At 49.2% G+C, this 17,503-nt stretch overlaps 1 protein-coding gene across 7 annotated transcripts in view; it reads left to right on the top strand.

The window, feature by feature from the left end:
• Nucleotides 1-17,503, top strand: part of DPF3 (double PHD fingers 3) — a 253,600-nt gene that overhangs the window by 116,122 nt on the left and 119,975 nt on the right. For all 7 annotated transcript variants that reach the window (XR_009500960.1, XR_009500959.1, XR_009500961.1 and 4 more), the window contains exon 3: nt 7,193-7,300. Coding sequence is in view for 4 of the 7 variants with exons in the window: in XM_059914563.1 (XP_059770546.1) it covers nt 7,193-7,300 (108 nt within the window). In the remaining 3 variants the exon portion in view is untranslated. The remainder of the gene's footprint in view (nt 1-7,192; nt 7,301-17,503) is intronic.

Here is a 17,503-nt window from a genome sequence, read left to right as displayed (position 1 = left end):
TTTAAGATTTGTTAGGTGGAACTGGAGCAGTGCTTAGCCTAGTGCTAATTATTCCTCATTAGTGAGGCAAGACCATTCTGTGTACCCTACCCAGTACTCCATGAATCATGAGACTTTCCCAGTGTGCTTGTGGGGACAGACTATTCTCAGCCCCTTGTGCACACCAGGCACACCTCTGTTCTTACAGGTGGTTCTTTCCTCGGCATTGAGTAGATTCCTTACAAGCATGCACTCATCGGTACTGAGCTGAATTCTTGAAGGGAACCCTTTGTGTATCTCCACAGTTCTTTCTCTGTGCCACTTTTTTCTGTTTACTATTCTTTTCCTTGAATTCTAGTCACCTTGGTCTTCCCAGGCTCTCAGCTCTTTCTCTTCAATTCAGACTCAGGAAGTTGGCTGGGTTCTACCCATGTTCCTCCTCCCTGTGCTGCACTCTGGAAACTCTCTCAAGGAAGTAAGCTGGGGCAGTCATAGGACTCATCTTGTTCATTTCCAGTATCTCAGGGATCATGGTCCTTCATTGCCCGATGGCCAGTGTCTTGAAAACTCTTGTTTCATTTTTTTCTCTGTCTTGGCTTCAGGTGGGAAGGTAAATCTGGTCCTTGGTAAACCATTTTAGCTAGAAGCAGATGTTTGCTTTTATATTTTAATTTAATTTAATATTATAAAATATTTACATGGTTCTAAAGTCAAATCTACAAAGCATGGGATATTCAGAGAGAGAGTCTAGCTCTATTCTATCTCTGTTCTTTTACCCTGTTCCTTTCCTCTTTCTAAAGGCAACCCTTTCTCTTCTTCTTGTTACTATTATTTTGTTTTTATTTTCCCTGTAACTTTTTTAAAAAATTAGTTTTTGGTTTATCTTTCCATTAAAAAACTCTATGCAAGCACACAACATATATGTATGTATATATATATATATATGTGTATATCCCCATTTGTTAAAGAAATGATAGTACACTACGCATACTGTTCTCCACCTTGCTTTTTTCACTTAACAATATATCCCATTGCAGTGTATACTTCTCTCTCTCTCTCTCTCTCTCTCAATGGCTTCATTATAGTCAATTGTGTGGATATACTATTGTTTATTCAACTAGGACCTTATAGATGGACATTGGATTGTTTCCAATCTTTTTCTAGTATTGAAAATACTACAATGAATGCATATTTGTGTATTTTTTTATGTGAATCTGTGATACAGATTCCTAGAAGTGGAATTGCTGGATCAAAGGGCAAATATGTATGGTTTTGCTAGATATGCCAAATTCTCTTTCATAGGGTTGTGCCATTTTGCAATCTCACCGATGAGATGAGATTGGTAAGCATATCTCTAACAACAAAATATTTCAACAGCATAGCAGACTGCTTCATGGAAGGGTAAGGACTGGAATTCTTGAAACAGAGGCCAGGGTGGAGACTCTAGTCAGGGATATTGGAGAGGCAATTCTTGTATCAGGTAAGAGTCAGATCCAATAACATCTCAGCTCCCCCCCTCACATTATAATGTTATTACTGAAAAAAATTCTTCTGATAAATTTAGAAAGCATGTCCTGGTAAGTATCTGATTCTCCACACATTTTATATGCCTTACCAGGATGCATTTCTCCATGAGCAATTTTAGTTGGTGATGTGGTAGGAAAGGAAAAATGAATTCCACAAGAAGTGGCTGGATGGGGGCAGGTGGGTGGGCCAGGGGTTCTTTTTCTGTGAGCTTTGGTTTGGGGAGCTGCTTTCTCAAGGGCAGGGCTCTGCATTTCAAGCCTCTTGCATGTGTACCAGCAACTCAGTAGGGAGTTAGATAGGATAGTGGAGAGATTCTGAGTGTGGGCTGGGGACTAGGCTATGCTTATGAGCTGTATGACCCTGCACCAGTTACTTAATCACTGCCCTCATCCTTTAAATGTCTCGTAGGCTTTTTGTCACAATGAGATAGCATTGAGTATAAGGTGCTAGCCTAGAGCAGAGTAAGAGCTCAGTAAATGTTAGCTACTGTTACTCCGTCAGCTTTTGAGTGTGATGGGACCAGTGAGGGGCTTGGGAACCTCTGGGCCAGAAGAAGCAGGCAGCATTATGGATTTGAGGTCTACCTTGCCAGGGCGGTCCTGGCACATGGGACACTGAAATTGAATCTTAGAGAGAAGCTCACAGAGAAGAATGGGAGGGGAGGCAGGAAGGGGATGGTCGGGGAGCCAGACAGAGAGCCACGCTGAGTGCTGTCACGTGGTGCCAAGTGCCCAGGACTCCAGACTTTCAGGGAAGAGAAGAGGCACTGTGGCCTGGGGTGGTTCAGGAATGCTTCACTGAAGAGGTGGTCCATGAGATCAGGGCAGCTCTTATATAAGCCAGGAGAAGAGAGGAGGACAGAGCACTAGGAAATGACATGGCTATAAGTGCTTGGGAAATACATCTTCCCCACTCCTCAAGCCCTACCCGGGGCTTATCACTCATCCCTCCAACTCTGCAGTTGGTCCAAATTGGCATCCTCAGCCACAAACATTAATGGAGCACCTATTATGTGCTGGGCCCTGGGGAAATAAATATGAGTAAGATTTGATCTTGTTCGAAGTTCCTTATGTGGGAGTTTTTCAAACTACAGTTGTCTTGATGAATCTCTATTATTCTGGTTCGGTAGGATTGGACTGGAACCAAGCCATTTGCCCTTTTCAATAACTACTTCTGCAATTCTGATGCCCAGTGTTGGTGAAGAATCCCAGGCTCACGAGCAGGTGTAGTCACTGCCTCTTTCCTCCAACTCCCATTGCCCTCCAGTTCTTCATCCTCTCCGTAGGCTCTCCTTCAAACCCAAGCAGGTGGATGGGGTGGGTGGTTGGGATGCAGATGATACCTGTTCACTCTTGGGACCGAGGGTGGACAAATTGGCATAAGTATATAACAGGAAGGTAGACTTTGATTCAAAATAAGGGCAAGGTGAAACTCTTTATCACAGTAAGAGTTGGCCAACAGTGGGACAGTCTGTCCTGTGAAGTAATGAGCTTTCTGTTGTGGGGAGCCTCGGGCCACCTCCCTGAGCTGCTGCAGGCAAAGCCCTTCTCTGGGTGGGCTTGAATGCCACCGCTCAGCTCTGGTCCGGGGAAGAGGAAGCCATTCTGTTTCTCCTTTTCACATCTGTTCCCATCCCACTTCATCTTCTGAATTCTTAATGGCTCATGCTGTGTCTGTCAGAGATGCTCATAACACTCACGATCCACCTGCCGAACGCAGGCCACGCGTATAACAAGTGATTTGCCTGGAGTCTGCTGACTGCACAGGCACCGAGCTCGTCCTGCTGATTTTTCCTATGAAGCCAGTTCTCCCACCAACCAGTGTGTGAGTTCCCATGTGGATGTGCGTGTGTGCATGTGCGTCCGTCATGCTTGTGCTTGCAACTAAGTGTACCTGGAGTTGCAGATCAAAGTAATAGCAAAGCAGTTTGCTCAGTGGGGTGTGTGAATGGAGGAGCTGCTGTGGCCTTGGTTACTGGGAGGATTGGTCCCCCCTCTTGTCTCCCGCCTCCCCCTTCCCCTCTTCCATATCCCCCCTAGCCCCAGGCTCCCTCCTTCAGGTTAATTTCCCCGGCCGCAGCTGTGCCTCTATCCTCCTCCTCCCCCCTCCTCTTCCTCCCTCCTCTGTCTACCACACACATGGGCTTGAGTTATGTGCCTTCTGTTCTAATGAGATAAACAACATAACTCTCACGGGGCTCTGCTCATCCCTCTATAAGTGGAACTCCAGGGCTGAACGTGTTGGCCCTGTAAAGGCACCCTGGTGCCTGTCAGCCCAGGGAGGAGGGCAAGGAAGGGGGCGAGAGCCCTGAGAGAGTTCTTGGGGCCATTTGCTTGTTGATACGAGTTGAAGCAGACATCAAAGGGAGGCCTGTTTCCACCCTTGTGGCTAAAGGAGCAAAGAGCAGCCTTGTCACGTCACGTGGGCAGAGAGTCCAGGCTCGTCTAAGTCAGCTAATTCATGATAATTAATAACTGACATTTGTACAATGCTTCATGGTTATAAAGAGCTTCTTCTTGAATATAAGCTAATCCCCATGACAGTCCTTGTAAGGTAGGTATTATTACCACCCTTATCTTACAGGCAAAGAGACAGGCTCAGATAGGTGTGGTGAGATTTCCAAGGTAACAGGGAATGGGGGTATGAGGACTCGTGCTTGTCGTCCGCACTGTGGAGCTTCTCCAATCTACCAGAGAAGGTTAAAGAATGAAATAAAGACAATCCCTTCTTCTGGACATTCAAACTACTTATTAAAATGGACTCTCCTGGGAGAGTGGACCTGCAGCCACAAGCTGAGTGGCCCCAGGCAGCTGATCAACAAGTGTGGTGACCGCAGTCTCAGGGAGGGTGGAGGACTTGGACGAGTGCTGACAGTTTTGACCTCTTGTCACTTAGACCTTTTGTGTATGCTGGTCTGGACCAGTTCCTTCTCACTAACCTGCTTTTGATCAGGTTGGAAATACGATGAAGCAGCGCGTGGGTCAAGAAAGAGCCTAAGGCACAGAGACTCCCATCTTGGCATGGGTGGGGTGGGTTCTGTGCTCCGTTCTACGGGTCCTTCCTGGGTGGTTTGGATGCCGATGGAGGAGTCTCCTGGAGCCAGGAACAGCAGGGGCTAAGGGTCATTCACTTCCCGCGTTTCTGAGGCTGGTTCAGTTCTGGTTGAATTTATTTGATAAGTATTTCTTGATATGCCTGCCAGGCACTGTGCTAAGCATTGGGGATACTTGAGGTGGACATGGTTCCTGCCACCCTGGATCTTATAAAGCCAGTGGAGATGACAGTCTAGTAAGCAGGCAGGTAATGGCAGTGGCTTGGGAAAAATACAGGGAACCTTGGGTATCTACTGGAAAAACCATTAGACTAGGCTTGGTACATCAGAGAGAACATCCAGCCAGTAACTAGATGATGCTTAGACATCCAGAGGTTCTTTGCCAGGCTATGGTAACAATCTATAGAGTTCTTAAAAAGAAAAGAGTTGCTCAATTCCCCCACCCACCTACATTTGGATTGGGTAGCTCTGGCATGGATTTGGGGCATTGGTGTTAATAAGAAGTCCTCCAGGTGATTTTGGCTTCAGCCTGGATTAAGAATTGCTAATCCAAGATAAGTGGGATTATGGGACCAGTTCTGGGATAGGGAGCAGCAGGCCAGCCCTTGTACTTGGCTTCTCTGGGATCCTGGGGAACACCAGCCCCAGAAGCGGCCAAAACATCTGGAAGGGGCTCTGACTCAATGTCCCCATTCAGGAATTATGGGGTGAGAGGTGACACGGCCCTGGAGTGAACCACACCAGAAACATCAAACTATTCCCAGTGATGCCTTCCCTCAAACAGAGGTCAAAACTGGACCTCATATGGGAGCGAGACCAAGCTTAGTTTTTGGATTCATTGTGTCTTCTATAAATCAGTCACAAGTCTGGCTCTCAGGGCTCAAGGCGCTCAGAGCTTCAGGATCCTGCTACTGTGCAGAAGACCTTACAGCTATCAACAAAGTCAAGTATTAGAATGACTCTAGGACCTGATGAGCCCTTAGCTTATAATATCAGAGATATTTCTGGAGCCTGTAGGCTCTATCACCCTTGATGGTTTCTAAGAATCAAAGGGGGAAGGATCAGAACCTCCAGCTTGTTCACAGCCTAGCAACCTGTGGGAGCAGCTGCGTGATTAAAAACAAAACTTAGCACATAAAAAGAATTGGAAAATTTTGTTTCCTTTAATGCTGGAATAGTTGCCTCTGCTTTGGACCCAAATCTATGCATGGGTAGAGATGACAAGTACAAATGAAAAATGAATGAATGGATGTGTAGCAATGAAACTTTTGTAAGTTTTTCTCTGAAAAATGCAAAAATGAAGCCGGTTTTTCTCTTAACTTTTAAAACCCCCAAAATGGAAGACAGCAGATGGGAATAGGGTCCTGATGTTTTCTACTCATGGTCCTAGGTCTAGGAAGTGCCCCTCTCATGGGAGGCTGCCTGTCTCTAACAGCTGTCACATGCCATGTTTACTACAGAAGACCGAGTTGTGACTTCCATGAAAGTGAACTGGAACATATTCTTCCCTTCATTCACTCACTCACTCACTCATTCTGCAGATGTTAAGTTTGATTCTTCTCTGTGTCAGCCACAGTTCTGGTTCTGGGGATTCTGATGTGAACAAGACAAAGTCCCTGTCCTCACCAGGCTTTCACTCTAGCGGGGGTGGGTCAGTGGGCTTGCTGGTTTATTTTGGGGTGCATTGAGCAGTCTTTTTAATCTGCAAACCGCCTAACCAGTCTTCAGCCCTCTTCCTCTCCCCTCAGCCTCCACCCCCTGCCCTTTTCTCTGGGAACAAACCAGGGTCTAGTGCAGGGAGCCCACATTCCTCCAAGGCCTCTTGCTGCCCAGCATATGCCCCAGGAGCCACGAGAGTGTTGTCTGTTGAGCAGGAAGGCTCCTCATGGGGTGCTCGGCATGACAGATGATGCTGGTGTAGAGCTTTCGTGTCAAAAGTCAAATCTAAATGGTGACTCTTGTTGGGAGACTGTGTGACACATACGGCCAGCCACTGAACTCCTGCCCAATTTTTTTTTTGTAACTCCCAGGCAGGTGGGCAGGGCTGTACAGGTATGATGGCTATGCAGGCTTATATTCTGATAGAGGTTGCACAGGGCTCCCCTTGGCTTCAGCGAGCTGCCAGCAGCTATCAGTGGGTGGAAGAAGCCAGTGGGTAGGAGATCTAGTGCCTTGATCCTTGAAATGTTTCCCAGCCAGGCTGTCCGTAGGTAGACAGAATGACTTGTGCTGCTCCACCGTGAAGGGAACCTGCTTGACCTGGACAGAGGGGCAGTTGATGGGCAGTAGCTGGATATGCACTGCCTTGGAAACACTGTGATGAGGGTAAATCTGGAAAAGTCCTTCTTGTGGTTTGGAGGTCCCTCTGATCTTCTCCCTAGGCCAAGAGAGCAGAACTGATTTTGGTCACAGTGATGGCTCATTTTGGCATGTGTCTACTGAGGCAGCATGGTAGAGCAGACAGAGCAAGGGTCCTGGGGTCAGATGACCTAGATTCTGCCTGGGATCTACCATCTACCAGCTGTGTGACCTTGACAAGTCACTTCACGTCTCTGGGCTTCACTTTCCTCACTGTGAATGAGAAGGTTAGATCCAGCCTGGAGCCTTTAATCTTTACACTGTCTCTGTCCACAGGCCTCGCCCCGGGCCAGCTGTACACGTACCCTGCCCGCTGCTGGCGTAAGAAGAGACGATTGCACCCACCTGAGGATCCGAAGCTGCGGCTGCTGGAAATAAAACCTGGTCAGTGCCCTGTGGAGCTTGGCTGGGCCAGCGATGGGAGAGGTCGGGGGTGCTGGGCTTTCTGAGGACAAGGTTGCTCTGCCGCTTTGTCCGTAGAGCTGAGTTTTCCAGGAGAGTGAGCGTGCCTACATGGCGCCCTCAGGAATAAACACATCCACGTGCCCCCAGCCTCACCGAGCTTCTCTCCCTCTAGGTGTTTCGGGCCTTCCCCTTCCTCTTGTCTCTCTCTTGCCACCCCAGGAGAGGAGAGCAAGCAGGCACAGTGTGGGAACAGGCCCAGGATGAATGACTTTCCCAACAGAGCCAAAGGAGCTGCAGCTCTTTTGGGCCAGGTGATACCTTCCCATGGCTTCAAGTCAGGAAAACTCGTCCCAGACTGTTTCAAAGGCGGACAGTGCACCATGTACCCTCTCCCACCCTTACTGGAAATGAGCTAATGGAGCATCTTACACGAGCGGGGCCAGTCACTAAAAACAGAACCCATCTTGGATATGGAAATGAAAGAGTTTGAGTTCAAAATTTGCCTCTAGGTGATGTTGATTGCTTTGTGGCCGTGCAGAAGGAATTGGTTAGTCTTCTTGACTACTGATCTGTTATTACACTTCTGAGCAGGTGGCAGTGTTCAGACCTTGTTGCAGCGAGGCCAAATGATTTCCCTGGGTCCTTAGCTTTAAGGGAATGTCTGGTTTGGGGGATGCCAGAGCTGCGACATGACTCAGGGTGGTGGCAACAGTGCTGTTAAGTGGGGCAAAGGCAGAGCTGACATGCCCCTTCCCACTGTCACCAAACAACACAGGCCTGTCAAGGCCAGCTGCCTGGCGATGTTACCTCACTCCTGCCTTTGCACACTGGCTCCTTAGGCTGTGTTTTTTCTGCAAAATCTCTACTTAACAGTTCTTCGGGATGCTCTCTCACAGTTCCATTGTTAAGCATGCTTCAGATTTTCACCCTAACTCACATTTCACTTGTGCAAAAGTTTTATTTGTTAGGGGTGGGTGCTCCACCCAAGTTCTCAAATGGCCTTGCACAATTTACAGACCCTTGCAGACACTCCAGGGTGATGACTGGGGTTGTCCCAAACTCCCTGAGATGCAGGTTGTAGGAGAGCCAAGTCTCCTGGATCACGACTGTGAGCCACACGTGTCATTTTACATTTTCTAGTAGCCACATTTAAAAAAGGAAAAAGAAACAGGTGAAATTAATCTTAACAATAGATTCTATTTAACATATGAATAATATCATTTCAGCCTGTAATCAGTATAAAAATTATGAACGAGGTATTTTACTTTCTTTGGTATTGTTTTTTAATTCCGGTGTGTATCTTTTAACACATTTCATTGCAAACTAGCCACATTTCAAGTGCTTGATTGCCACACGTGGCTAGTGGTGCCCATATTAGCCAGAGTGGTTCTAGAATTACACTCAAAGTGTAATCCAGTTAAGGATTACCTCATCACTCATCCATGCCACTTCCAAGAGACCAGGACCCAGACCACTTCCAGATCTGGGACAACAAAGGAGGAAGCCCATACCTCCAAAATAAATTGTTCTTATTGACAATCGTTTATGTTTAATAAAGAAACCGTAGATGGTGTGGAGTCACGCCATACTGACTTGTGGTCCGGCCACCTGTAAGTCTGCAAAACCAGTGTTTCTCAAACTTCAATGTGCGTTCTGGGGATGCAGTCCTTGGGATCTGATAAAATGCAGATTCTAAGTCAGCAGGTCTGGGGTGAGGACCAAGATTCTGCATCTCCACCAAGCTCCTAGGTGATGCCTGTGCTGCTGAACTCCCCTTGACAGCCTCTAGGAATGCACTTATGTCTATGATTCTTGGAGCCTCCCTTGGGCTCTACCATCAGTAGAGTTCTCAGGGGAGAGAGAGAGAGGAGTTCCCCTGACTTGTGAGAGACTGGGCACCGGCCTGGAGAGGAATTGTCTCAAGGCATGAGTTTCCTTCCATATCAGACCTTTCTATGCATAATAAGGAGATGCCACAAGCAATTTGTCATGCCAACACCCGGTTTGTCCCTCCTGTCTTCCTTTGTGTCCCTGCCTGAGTCCAGCCAGTGGCGGGCAGCTTTCAGCAACAAAGGCCAGGGTTAAACGTGGCTTAGACTTGTCCTTGACCCCAGGTCTTCAGAGCTGAGAGCTTTGTCAGGAAACCAGGTCAGGGCAAGGGGAGGGGGTGTCCACTCAGGAATCTGAGGGACCTTGGAGCAGGTCTGAGGGCAGGGCTGCAGAACCGTCCCCTTCGTGTTCAGCCCCCGCCCAGCACAGAGCTCATCTATGGCGTCATGGGGTGGGGAGTGGGGAGCCCATCGTGGCTGCTGTGAAGTCGTTTGTTCCTGGGCTGAACTATACACTGATGGAGTCCTCCCTAGGCCTGCAGTCCTCATCCCATCGCCCTCACTGTGAATATGCCATCCTGCCTATGTTTCTTTACTACTTGCTGAAAATAAAAATGTGTCTGTGTGTGGGTGGGATGAGGATGAGAGCTGGGGCGAGCTCTTTGGAATTTGAAAGCATTCTCAATGTCCCTGGACCTATGTGTTTCTCACGCCTGACATCACCCCTCCGATCAGTCCTGAATAAACATCTTGCAAACCTCCCACTTGCCTGGGCGTCTGAAGGACAACACACGCAACATTATTTCTCTCCGCTGACTGACAATGGAGTTCAGCGTTCTCTGCAGCTTGCACCTGGTTGCAGAGGCACATGCAAGGTGTTTCACGGCACAGCCATCACAATTCAGGCAACGTGAAGAGGGGCAGGAGCCTGGTGCCAGAGAGGGGCCTCCCCTGGACCGTTCCCCCAAGAATGGAGCTTTGTCCTTGCAAAGGGGAAGCTGAGCTGGCAGGAGAGAAAGGTGGATAGTAAATATCCACCAGAAGGCCCTGAAGCCGGGCAGATGTTGGGCAAAAGCCAGCTGATTAAAAAAGAGCCTTTAACTTCACTTTTTTTTTTTTTGAATGAGGAAAAAGGGCTGGGAACAAACTTTTACTTGTGTCCTTCTGGGTTAAATTCTCAGATAGTCTGCTTCGGTCAGTTTAGCGTCTTCTGACCCCAGACCTTTTGGTCCCTGTGGTCTGGAGCAGATTTTATCTTTGTTTTAGAGGTTGGGAAACTGTGGCACTGAATTAGGAAGTTAATTTCCCAAGGGGATATCAGTGGTGAAGCCAAGGAAAAGAACCCTGTGGGGGAACCTGTTGGAACTGGCGCCATGTTGCCCAGGACTCAACACGCACATTCATCCTGGTGTCTCAGGCCTGTAGGGCTCGCGGAATGTACCTGAGGCCTTGTAATGCCCTTCCGCTCCGGGACACTTGGGGAGCAGCCTGGCTCTATGCCACCCTTGCCAAATTCCAAGGGTGACGGGAAGGAAGGCAGCCAGGAGTAGGGTTCTGGTTCTTTCTCTTGTTTTTTTTTTTGGCAGCCACTCAGTGACTGGGCATGAATGACCAGGATAATCACCGCCCTACCACATGTTGGGGGAACATGAACAGTCAGGCAGGGACCCTCAGGGGATGGTAGGCTAGGGTACGGCCCCAAAGCAGAGGGTGCCATAGCTGGCCAACAAGCAAGTCCCAGGGGCACTCGGAGGGGTGCCCCCCGAGGGGGCGGTCCAGGCAGAGGCCTGAGTCCCACCTGTGAGGGCAGCGGTGGAGAGGCCTGCTTTGCCTGCCTGGGGTGCTGTCCCTGCCGCACTGAACTGCCAGAACTCTACAGATGGGAGCAGGCTGTGGCCAACTTCCCCAGCTTTTGAAAATCCTGCATCTTAATTAGTTCCCTACTGCTTTTGTACATGGCCCACATTTTAATAATCTCCGGGCTCCTTCCACCGTTTTCTCTCTGATGTTCGGCGTGATTTCTCTTCTCCTCGAGACAGTCCCCCCGACTCCTCCAGCCCTCCCAGCCCGGGAACAACTTACGGAACGCCGCCGATGTGCCAAGCATGTAGCCTGAGATTGATGGGCCTGTCAGCTGGCTCCCTCTGCCCCCGCCTCCCCGTCTCCCGTGTGCTCCTCACAGGGATGAGCCGGGTGGGGTGGGCGAGATGGGGGGAGGCGGGGGAAGGGACCCGTGGAGCCCCCCGCCAGGTGTGGGCCAACGGACAATGTGACCGTCCCCCGGCCCACAGAGGAGTCTGGCTGTGTCCTTGCGAGGGGGAAGGACGCTGAGCTCCCACCCCATATGTCTGTGCTTATCTGTCTCTGCGAGGGGGTTCCTTGAGCGTGGTACGGCGGGGAGAATGGATGCCTTCGAGTGCATCAGGGGGAAATGACCAGTCATTTATCTCTTTCCTGCAGTGTCAGAGCTGCAGCCATCCATCCTGGAGGCCGGCAACAGCAGCTTTTTCACAGCTCTTGTTGGCCTTGTGAGCTGGAGAGAGGTGGGCAGGCCACTCCGGCCCCTGCTTCGTGCCCTCCTGGCAGTCTGGGGGAAGGCGCTGGGTCCGGGGGACTGGGCCTGGGCCTGTGACACTGCTTGAGTCTCGCAGGGCTCTGGGAGCCTGGGCCGGCCCCGGAAATGGGCGGCAGCTGGGAGTCGGCTGGGTGGCGGCGTGCACAGCTGCTGCAGAGTTTCTATGGCTGGGTTTTTCAGTTGGACCTGGGGGAGCCACGTTTAGAGCATAGGTTCTAAGGCCGTCGCCCTGTTACACCAGGGCCTGTTCACTTGTGTCTCTCCCTACTGGAAGGCGCACATTTTGAGGGCAGAGGCCCACCCAATCCTTCATCTGTATCCTCAACACCCGGCACCAGACATGGCGCATAGTAGATGGACAGCAAAGATTTATTAAAGGGCTGAAGGAAAGAAAGGTGCCTGGTGTCTGGTCTCAAGCTTGAAGAACGTGGCTTAGCGCTCATCGTGCCCGTTGCACAGGTGAGGGAGATTGAGTGGGAGAGGAGGAGCCTTCGGCAGCTGACCTGGCCTCCCCATCTAGCACCCAGCCTGGCCTGTGGGACCTGTCCCAGCTTTGCCATCTTGCCTCTTTGGTTTTAGCCCATAGGGGCCTTCATTATGTCGGGCAGCTGTGCTCTGCAGGAGAAAAGGCCTCCAATAGGAATCACAAGACCTGGGTTCAAGTCCAGACCTCTCCACCCACTGGCTGTGTGATTTGGGGCAGTCACCTACCCACTCTGGCCTTGATTCTTCATCTGAAATGCAGATCATGGCAGCTGCTCTGCTTGTTTCCCGGGGTTGTTCTGAGGGTCCAGTGGGAGGGTGGAGCTGGAGGACTTGGCAGGTGTGAGAAGGCACCGTGATGCCACCTCCATGTAGCGCTGCTAGGTGGGCCGAGGGGGCCTCAGCTGACCCTGTTCTGTCCCCAGCACGTGCTCACTGCAGGCAGCTCACTGCCCAGCTGGAAGAGCGTGTGCTGTCTGGCCAGAATGGGAACACAGTCTGCCTTAGAGTCTTTTAAAAGCCCGAGTCTAGTATCTTCTATCCTGAGGAGAAAAGACCTGGCATCTGGCTGGGGGATCTACCTTTCCCAGAACCACAGCTTGCCCAAGCTCACCCCTTGTGTCCCAGAACTGAGTCCTCTCGCATACATTGTCCAGAGCACAGAGATAAACTTGGAAGGCTTCCTCTCTGTTTTACTAACGCCTGTCATCCCATGGTGCTGGGCCAGGCCTGTCTGGCTGGGTCTTTTCTCCTGCCCTTGGCCTAGGCTGACCTGCCTTCTTCTCTGAGAACCGCTCCTCTGTGGACTTGCTCCGGTATGGCTCTGTACCTTTGCCCCTTGGCACTGGGCACCCAGCCTCCTTCACTGTGTGGGGATGCCCCCTGCTCAGGGGCCAGGGGCCTGCTCTCTGGCTGTATCTAGCAACCAGGACACAGGCACCATGAGGACAGGGCCCTCTCCTAAGCACCGGCTTGTTGGCGGGGCTCCACACCTACTGCAGTCACTCCTAACTAGTCTCCTCACTCCGCCCTCACCTTCCTTCAGTTGACTTCACAGTGATCCTGTTAAAATACAGCCATCATCAACCTAAATGCCCACCGACTGACGAATGGATAAAGAAGATGTGGTACATATATACAATGGAATACTACACAGCCATAAAAAGGAACAAAACTGGATCATTTGTAGAGACGTGGATGGACCTAGAGACTGTCATACAGCGTGAAGGAAGTCAGAAAGAGAAAAACAAATATCATATATTAACGCATATATGTGGAACCTAGAAAAATGGTACAGATGAACCGGTTTGCAAGGCAGAAATAGAGACACAGATGTAGAGAACAAACATACGGACACCAAGGGGGGAAAGCGGGCGGGGGGAGTAGTGGTGGTGGTGGGATGAATTGGGAGATTGAGCTTGACATATATACACTAATATGTATAAAATAGATAACTAAAAAGAGCCTGATGTATAAAAAAATAATAAAATAAAATTTAAAAAAAATATATAGGCATCATAATGTCACCCTTTGCTTGAAACTACCAGTGGCTTCAGAATTAGAAGTCAGCATTCTCGCAATGGCCTACACAGCCCTTCAAGGCCCCGGAACTCTCTGAACTGGGCTCCTACCCTTTCCCTGGTTCACTGTGCTCTGGGCAGACAGGCCCCAGTTTCAGGGCCTTTGCGCAATGGCTCCTTTGCTTAGGACGTCCTTTCCTATTAGCCGCGTGGCCCCCTTCCTGCTCCTTCAGGCTCGTGCTTTCCTGGCCACATCCAAAAGTGGAACCACCCTCCCATCACCCCTGATGCTTCAGCTTCCCCTCCTCTGCTCTGTTTGTCTCCAAAACATTGATTACCATCTGCCATACTATGGGTCTTGCTTGTTTATGTCTTGTTTCTCCCCCACTAGAATATAACTTCTATGAGGGCAAGAATTTCTGTCTCTTGTTCACAGCTGTGTCCTCAGCACCTAGAACAGAGCCTGGTACATAGTAAGTGCTCAATAATTATTTGTAAAATGAATGAGTAGAGCAAGGCCTCTTCCACATGGTTCTGCTATGATTTCCAAATCTGCAGCATGGGCCCCCCTGGAATTGGAGCAGCATCTTGGCCTGTGAGCTGAGTCCCATCCTCAGCCTTGACTGTCCTCTTAACTGCTCTAGACTTGGCTTCCTCGCTTGCATTCCCCCTGGGCCCATGCCCAGTTGCAGGGAGCTGTGTCTCACCACGTCTGATGGTCTGAGAGCATCAGAAGGTGAGGAGTTTTGCTGAGAAGTGCAAGGAGAAGGAGACTTTAGAAGGGGAAAAGGGGGGGCTCGCATGAATTGAGCATCCCCCCCTGTGCAGACGCTGTATACCCATTATCTTATTTGGCCCTGTAAGAACACTGGGAAGTGGGCTTTGTTGAACAGATGAGGAGATCAAGGCCAAGTGTGCAGTGTAGGGTACAAGAGCTGAGACTTCACCCCACACAGCTTCTTGCACTTTCCAGCAATCTGTATTCCCTTGAACCATTTCGCCACTCAGTCCATCCCCACCGTCCTTCCGCTCCCTCACCTTCCCGCTAAGTTGTATCGACTTGGTCTGCTGACCAGCCCAGTGGTGAGCTTCCTTTGATAGTGTGGGTGTTTTTCTGTGTCTCAGGGGTGAGGGAATGCTTATCTACGGTGCCAAGCTCTGGGTGCTGCTTCCAGGGGCCCATCATTGCGTGTTGGCTTAGGGGTGAGTGGGTAGGCACAGCAGAGGGTGGGGACCACAGGGCTCTTGGGGCCATGATCAGTCCTCCTGTTGTGTGCATATCTTGGGCCTCTAAAAGAAGCAGTAACAAGGGCCTGCAGGGTGCAGCCTGGGTGATGGGTCCTCATTGTGAACCTCATCTATTTTGAGCTTTATGAATCACAAAGCAGGGAGTCAAACGCAGCCAAGAAAATGGCACCCCTGAGGAACGAGCAGATGGGTTCCTGGGCCTGCCACAATCTCAGGAAATCAGGGCTTTGGTCCCCTCCAGTCTCTTCCTCCGCAGGGTGAGCGATAACAATACCCCTCTCCTTCCCCATGAGCCCGAGAGTCTGTTGGGCATCAATGAAAAAAATGATTCTTAAGCTTCTTGCTCCTTGGTGTAAGTTGATGTATAAACCCAAGGAAATGTGATGAGATTAACTCCTCAAAATAATAAGTGGCCAGAAGAGAAAACTGCACATTTGTATTTTTAAAGAAAAACTAGCGTCGGGTGGAAAAAGAAATCTGAGCACTCGTGATGTAGCGGGAGGATTGTCTGCCATTGTCTGTGGGGTTTCTACCTCCTTTGCACCATAACTCTATCTCCAGGCTCCTGCGTCAGAGAGCGCCCGTGATGGATGGACGGATGGATGTGCCTTGTCAGGGTGTTTCACCACGATCTCCCTGGGGGCAGTCTGTCTGTTGGCAGAGCGCAGCCTCCCCAAAGGTGGTATCTCTTGCAAACTCGACAGCTAACAGACAGCTCCTCTCTTTGTATACGTCCCCAAAGAAGAACTGTCTTAATCTGTTTTTTATATGGCATATTTTATTGTAATCCATATATGACTTGCAGGTTCCCAGTCCTCCATCCTGAGGCAAAAAATGCACGAGGAGTCAGAGGCGCCGTGAGCCTGTGACATCCAAGCGTTTGCATTTTTAAATGACCTGGGATTTAATTACTCACCGTGCTCCCATGTTGCACTTTCAGCCTCGTCTTGCCTGCATCCTGTTAATGAGCTCAGTGGTTCCAACGACCCAGTGGAAGCCTTGCATTTGGTGCATTGGGTGGCAGGCTTGGGGCACCTGTGTCAAAAGCCTGTGGCTTTGATCTCCACCCGAGAGGATGGCTGCCCTGTCCACAGCCCTGGGGAGAAGCCATTGCTCTTCACTGGTGATTTTTTTCTTTCTTTCTTTTTTTTTTGCTTTGCTTTTATTTGTGCTTTCCTTTCCTCCCTCCCTTCCTTCCTTCCTCCCTCCCTCCCTCCCTCCCTCCCTTCTTCCCTCCCTTCCTCCCTTCCTTCCTCCCTTCCTTCCTTCCTTCCTTCCTTCCTTCCTTCCTTCCTTCCTTCATTCCAAGACTTTCTATGCTTCAATCCTTGTTTGTCTGAGAGGTTTTTTCTTATTTGGAAACTGATTTGCTTCGGCTTGCACAGAAGCTGTCTCTGGTGTGATGGATCGTGCTGGAAGTCACCCAAGGAGTATCTCTGTTCCCAATTAGAAGTGCAGGCAGTGCTGCGTACGGGGGCCCGGGGAGGTGGCTGGCTTGGGTGACAGCTGCTGCCGCTCCGGAGAGAGTACCGATCCGTGGGTTTGTATCCATGTGTATAAAATCAGGCTAATTTAAAGATGAATTATGTGTGTGTGTTTTAGGCCATTTTCTTTTAATGTTAAGTGTTTGATGGCTCCTGTCAGGTTATGCGGTCCCCAAATTTGTGGGAGGGTCAAAATGAATGCGCTTTTAAAGAATTATTAAATCTTATATCCAGATGAGCTGTATTAGAATAAAACTGAATCAATGAAATCCCTAAGGGCTCCATAGGGAGCATGTCTAGGACGTGCATTGTGCAAGAGCTTGGACCTGTTACCTTATTTTTCCTTCCCTCTGGGACCTCCTATGGTCTGGAGCCAGAGAATGTACCCTCTGCTGCTTTGTTGGGAGGGCACTGGTTAGCCTGTCACTCTGACCTTGCAGGCTTTACCCATAGTGCTTTGAAACCAGGGTTTGCCAGGGGTCAGCTAGAATGTTGTTCTGGAATGGTGCTCAGCCGGGTATCAAGTAGACAACACTAAGAGCATATTTAACGTCCTTCCATTTTTTAGAAGCAAAATCATAGCAAATGTTGCTTTTAATTCTGTAAGCCTGTAGTGTTTACTACGGTAGCCACCAGCCACGTGTGGCCATGGAACACTTGAAATGCAGCTAATCTGAATTGAGATGCACTGTAAGTGTAAAATACTCACTAGATTTCAAAGACTTAATGTGAATAAAATAATGTAAAATGTCGCAATAATTTAAAAATATTGATTACACATTGAAGTGATAATGTTTTGGATATGTTGGGTTAGATAAAATATATATTAAGATTAATTGTACCTGTTGCTCTTTACTTTTATTAATGTGGCTACTAAAACGTTTAAAATTACATGAATGGCTTGCATTATATTTCTATTGGACAACGTTGCTGTGCCATTAAATCAGAATCATTCAAACTTTGATAATAGTAACATGTAGCATTTATAGGACACTGAGAACATCCCAGGCTATTTACTATATGATCTAATTTTGAATCTTGTT

This window comes from Balaenoptera ricei, chromosome 2, assembly GCF_028023285.1.
Source record: "Balaenoptera ricei isolate mBalRic1 chromosome 2, mBalRic1.hap2, whole genome shotgun sequence".
NCBI lineage: Eukaryota > Metazoa > Chordata > Mammalia > Artiodactyla > Balaenopteridae > Balaenoptera > Balaenoptera ricei.
Note: the sequence above shows the minus strand (reverse complement) of the source record. Positions and strands in the feature narration are given on the sequence as shown.